We start from the raw sequence: 6,000 nt of genomic DNA on the forward strand, positions 1-6,000 counted from the left end.
AAAAAATAAAAAAATTTAGTGAGAAAGAGCATGAAACAAATCCACAGAGCAAGTAAGAATTAGATTAAGACTCCTTGATCCTAAACCCACTGCTTTTCCTCTATGCCAGCATTTCCTAAGATGTCAGCAGCTGTGTGAAGTTTGGGAAACTTGTTTCCCCTCTCTGGAGACTGCATAATCATCATTCTGAGAAGTTCTGAAATTCAGAATCTGCCTCACTTTGTATTAAACCTTTAGCTTTGCTTCAATTTAGACCATCAAATCCTCTTTTCCCTAGCCATTAACACAGAGCCAGGGTTCCAAGGAATACACTTCGGGAAATGTAGCACTCTACAAAGTCAGTCTCTAAGTGAAACCATGATTAAACTATCTGTTCGCCATCTTTACTAGTATCAGTTTTTGAAGAGTAATTAAAAAAACTGACTTTACATCAATCTTATGATCCACAGTTCATGAGGTATTTTCTATATTTCTGAGTACATAAGGGAAGGCAGGTATTTCCTTCCCCGGAGGTGTATGTGTACACACACACACACACACACACACACATATGTATATATACACACACACGCGCGCCACATAAAAAAATCAGGTTTTGTTTTAGATTGGAATCCTGTCAACTCTGTGCTAATACATCGATTGATAAAATGTATTGCATGCTGATTTTTAGGTCTAATTGACTGGTGATGTCACATATATTCCTGTGATTGGTGGAATAAACACTGTTGAAGTTTTCTATGTCTGTACTACAACTAAACTGAAGGGTAGAATGGCTGCCACTGTGTTATTTGGTCTTTGAGCGGGCTTTGTGAACTAGAGAGGAAGGTGTCATCACCAGCTGCTTTTAAAGATGAGAAGCAAAGCGCTTTACCTAAGCTTCAGTCCTCCAGTTTCCTACTGGCCCAGTATATTCTCTTGGCTGTAGTTTCACAAGCCTTTGAAATGCTCATGTTTTAATAGAGTGCATTAAAAGCACATAGACAATGTTCAGTCACGAAGTGTGCAATTAATAAATGCCCTACGTGCATACATGAAAAGTTATCTCAAGAAGGTTATTTAATTAACTACATGTTAATCTTTTAGTTCCTAAGGAAGGGTTGAAGAGCCAAGAGCTATTTGATGAAATTAGAATGACCTACATCAAAGAACTGGGGAAAGCTATCGTCAAGAGGGAAGGAAACTCCAGTCAGAACTGGCAGCGGTTTTATCAACTGACAAAACTCTTGGACTCCATGCATGATGTAAGTGTCAAACACAGATCCAACTATGAGAAGACTTTTTGGGATATGAAGTTATGTTCTAGTTAGTGTGAATAATTATATACCCGTATTTTCCCGTTTGTGGATATTGATGGTGGTTTGAGATTGAGCTGTAACTTCAGTTAGCACACGGTTTTCCTGAGGCCAATTATGGAATTCCATTTCCTCTAGTCCTGTGCAGACGGCATTGTGACGCTAGCACAGAACTTAACAGCACTGTTTTAAAATGTGGAATTCCCTGGCTTTGCGTGATTAATCCTTTAGAATGTGTCTTTCACGTACTGTAGTACTGCAGTTCATCATGAAACACTTAATTCCAGATAATTCTGTATACAATATAAGGGACTCAAGAGGTCTTTGGTACCTGAGTGCTCATTGTATTTAACTAAACTTTTGTTTACTTGGGGAATTCCAGCAGAGATTGGTGTATTCTGTCTAGGTCAGATATTTTAAAAAAAAAAAAGCCAACAGGCATGAGATGTTCCTACTGATAGACTTTTAAGACTAATCATTACTCTATCGTCCCTTGTAGGTAGTTGAAAATCTCCTTCACTATTGCTTCCAAACGTTTTTGGATAAGACCATGAGTATTGAATTCCCAGAGATGTTAGCTGAACTGATCACCAACCAGTTACCAAGATATTCAAGTGGAAATATCAAAAAACTTCTGTTTCATCAAAAGTGACTGCCTTAATAAGAAAGGTTGCCTTAAAGAAAGTTGACTTTATAGCTTTTATTGTAAAAATTATCAGTTTATCCTATAGCGGTTCTGTTTAGTTTTCTTTTTTGTTCATGTCTGGTTTTGTTTTTGTTTTGAATACGCACTACATGTGGTTTATAGAGGGCCAAGACTTGGCAGCAGAGCAGTTGAGCCATCACTTCTCAGTGATGGGAAAAGTAGAAAGTGCTAGTTGGTGGATCCCAGGAATTAGAAACAATGACGTGGGGTGATCTCCACTATCAGAGAAGGGTGGCACCCAAACCACCAGTGCCCAGAGTCTGCGTCATGGACTTTCTGCTCATATTTTTCACAGTTGGCTGGAAAAAATTTTCTAGACTTTTTGTTGGTGTATTTCCCCCTGTATAGTTAGGATAACATTTTTTGATTTATGCATGGAAACCTGAAAACAAGTTTACAAGTGTATATCAGAAAAGGGAAGCTGTGCCTTTTATAGCTATTATCATCTGGTTTTAACAATTTCCTTTATATTCAGTGAACTACGCTTGCTCATTTTTTCTTACATAATTTTTGTATTCGAGTTACTGTACAGCTGTTTCAGATGGGCAACTAGTTCAAAGCTTTCCTAGATAAACTCTAAACATTAATCTTCTGTGTGAAAATGGGTTGGTGCTTCTAACCTGATGGCACTTAGCTATCAAAAGACCACAAAAATTGACTCAAATCTCCAGTATTCTTGTCAAAAAAGCTCATATTTTGTATATATATGCTTCAGTGGGGAATTATATAGATTGTGCAAATTAACCGTCCTAACTGGTATAGAGCACCTACCTAGTCCAGACCTGCTGGGTAAACTGTGGATGATGGCTGCAAAAGACTAATTTAAAACAAACAAGAAAACTACCAAGAGGCCCTGTTTGTACCTAATGCCCTATCCCTGCAATGGTTAGATGGCACGAAAGTTAGTTTACTGTCTTTCAGGACCTTTTGTTGTAGTTTATATAACTTCTTAAAAGTTATGATTCCAGATAACCAGCTGAAAAAAAGCTGAGAGATTTTAATCAGACCAAGTAATTCCTCTCACTTTACCCAAAAAATAAATCTCTAATAAGGCAGAAGTGGCTAGACACCCATTTTCACATTCCCATCTGTCACCTAGTAGTCTACCCTTCCTGGTGGTACAGGAAAGCTCAGCTACTGATTTCTGTGACTTAGACTGTGTGTCCGACTTCCATGTTTGTAAACTATACACATCCCCCTGTCCCCGTGTGTGCCATAGTTTAACAAAAGTCTTGTGAATTTCTCCTCCTCACTGTTGAGACTTAATCATTTTAAACAAATAGAAGCTGTAGTAGCCCTTTCTGTGTGCACCTTACCAACTTTCTGTAAACTCAAAACTCATATTTACTAAGCCACAAGAAATCTGATTTCTATCCAAGGTGGCCAAATTATTTGTGTAATAGAAAACTGAAAATCTAATATTAAAAATATGAAACTTCTAATATATTTTTATATTTAGTTATAGTTTCAGATATATATCATATTGGTATTCACTAATCTGGGAAGGGAAGGGCTACTGCAGCTTTACATGCAATTTATTAAAATGATTGTAAAATAGCTTGTATAGTGTAAAATAAGAATGATTTTTAGATGAGATTGTTTTATCACGACATGTTATATATTTTTTGTAGGGGTCAAAGAAATGTCGATGGATAACCTATATGATTTTAGTGAGTGTAAGCATTCATATACGCAGTAGTGGTCTCGAAAACCAAACAGGTTTGCTCTAGGCCCTAGAGTCGAGGGGACGAGGGAGATGGAGACTGACCCTGTGTGCAGAGAAGGTGGCTGAGGCTCCACCCCGCTCAGATCACAGAGGAAGTAATCCTCTGCCTCCCAGAATGACCACCCTTCTCATTCCAACGGTGATTCTGGCGGCGTAGGCTTAGTTGACTAAATCTCCCCTTGCGCTAAGTGTGTGAGCAGGAGATGGAAAGGTGGTGCTTACCCCCAGACGGTCACCATCTAACAGTGTGTTACTTTCACATGCAAGCCTCTCCGGCAGTTTAATAAAAACAGAGGCTTTAGAAGTTTGGCAATAATAGGCATAGAGGTACCAGCAATATGTAAATAGTGCAGAATCTCCTAGGTTGCCAATAATACACTAATTCCTTTCTATCCTACAGGAGTTCATTTCCAAACAAAATGAGGATGTTTATGTTTTCTTTGAATGCTTTTTGAATGTTATTTGTTATTTTTCAGTATTTTGGAGAAATTATTTAATAAATGTAATAATTTGCTTTTTGAATGCTCTCTAAAAGGGAATGTTCCTTTTCTGTAATAGTTTAAATTGATCTCAAAGTATTTTAAGATGGTTTGTAACCCAGCTGGATGTGAAATTTTTGGTGCCTAAGAAATACCGCTTGAATATTATTATCAATGACAGTGTTAAGAATCAAAAAGAACTTCTGAAAGGTAAATTTTATTCATTTATAATGTTAATATGGTTAAAACCAGAAAGCACATCACACATCAATCATGTTTTAGTCCCAGCATCCTCAGCTCTTAAAAAATAGAGGTTGGTGAAAAAAAAAGATACGTGCACTTTGTTGTTAAAAAGAAATCAACTGACATTCATACAACTATAGGAGGCTGGACATTGAATGGAAAAAGAAGCTGTGCCCTTTTTGAATACGTGGGAAAGAAGAAAGTTACCTTAATTATGTTGTTCCTATGAGTATAATTATGGATTTAAGTGAAAAAAGATGGTGCTATTTGAAAGTAGCTTCATTTTCTATGTAGGTGGTATCTTGCCATCCCAAACTATTTAAGTTTGTAGTGATGTCAGTGAGAGTTGGTGACAGGCCTGGGTGACTCACAACAGATCCTGAAAAGTATTTTTAATTACTGGTGGAAAAAAGTGACCCTCTTGGTGTTTTTAGGCCTTGCTGCGGGGTGCAAGTGCTTTTTGGGGTATATAGACCCAACTGTCTAAGATTATAGGAGGGGAACCTCAAAGAGCACTTGCTTTCTGGGAAAAAAAAACAAAAAACAAAAAAAAAACACCTCACCCCAAAGGGTCTATGAAGAGCTCGGCCACTAGCATCAGGTTGATTCTGGATGCAAATCTAAGGAAAGCCAACCTCACTGCAGAACTGGGGGGTGGGAAGGGTAAGCAGTTCCAATCTTACTTATCTAGACAACCTAGTATCATTGAGTCTTATCATTTTAGTTCTGTTAAATACCCTAAAACTCCATCTCCATGGAATGAACATTATTACACTATGATCTGTCAAAAGTCAAGAATCATGGCAGCCCTCCATGGACTTCAATCTCGGTTGGTTGTTCAGAAGACTGTAGCTGTAGATGAATGTGTCTTTATGTGCCTGGTTTGAGAGTTGAAAGGGAAAATGAGAGAGTAAGGGGGACACTTTAACCACTTTGAGTGGAAGTTGCATCATTTTCCAGACTATTCTCAGTCGGCCTGGTACACCAGGGATTAGTGGCCAGGTTTTTTGGGAAAGGATTAGCTTCTCTCTAGGAAAGAAGGATTTTATTTTCTGATGAAAGGCTGTATGAAAATACCCTCTTCAAATAACTTGCTTAACTACATATAGATTCAAGTGTGTCAATATTCTATTTTGTATATTAAACAAATGCTATATAATGGGGACAAATCTATATTATACTGTGTATGGCATTATTAAGAAGCTTTTTCATTATTTTTTATCACAGTAATTTTAAAATGTGTAAAAATTAAAACCAGTGACTCCTGTTTAAAAATAAAAGTTGTAGTTTTTTATTCATGCTGAATAATAATCTCTAGTAAAGAAAAAAATGTCTTTTTACCTACACAGTGAAATGTCAGATTGTAAAATCTTGTGTGGAAATGTTTAACTTTTACTTTCATTTAAATTTGCTGTCCTGGTATTACCAACCCACACATTTGTACTGAATTGGCAGTAAATGTTAGTTAGCCATTTACAGCAATGCCAAATATGGAGAAACATCACAATAAAAAGATCTGCTTTTTAATTACGTGACTCTACCATGCTTCCGTAG

General features: G+C 37.1%; 1 protein-coding gene across 9 annotated transcripts in view; it reads left to right on the forward strand.

Moving 5' to 3' along the window:
* NR3C1 (nuclear receptor subfamily 3 group C member 1) overlaps positions 1–5,715 on the forward strand; it is a 101,114-nt gene extending 95,399 nt beyond the window's left edge. For all 9 annotated transcript variants that reach the window (XM_081137087.1, XM_081137092.1, XM_081137086.1 and 6 more), the window contains 2 exons: positions 1,084–1,241; positions 1,792–5,715. In XM_081137087.1, the coding sequence (XP_080993213.1) occupies positions 1,084–1,241; positions 1,792–1,944 (311 nt within the window). In that variant the 3' untranslated portion in view covers positions 1,945–5,715. The remainder of the gene's footprint in view (positions 1–1,083; positions 1,242–1,791) is intronic.
* Positions 5,716–6,000: the final 285 nt, after the last annotated feature.

Source organism: Miniopterus schreibersii, assembly GCF_964146895.1.
Source record: "Miniopterus schreibersii genome assembly, chromosome: 4".
NCBI classification, from domain to species: Eukaryota; Metazoa; Chordata; class Mammalia; order Chiroptera; family Miniopteridae; genus Miniopterus; species Miniopterus schreibersii.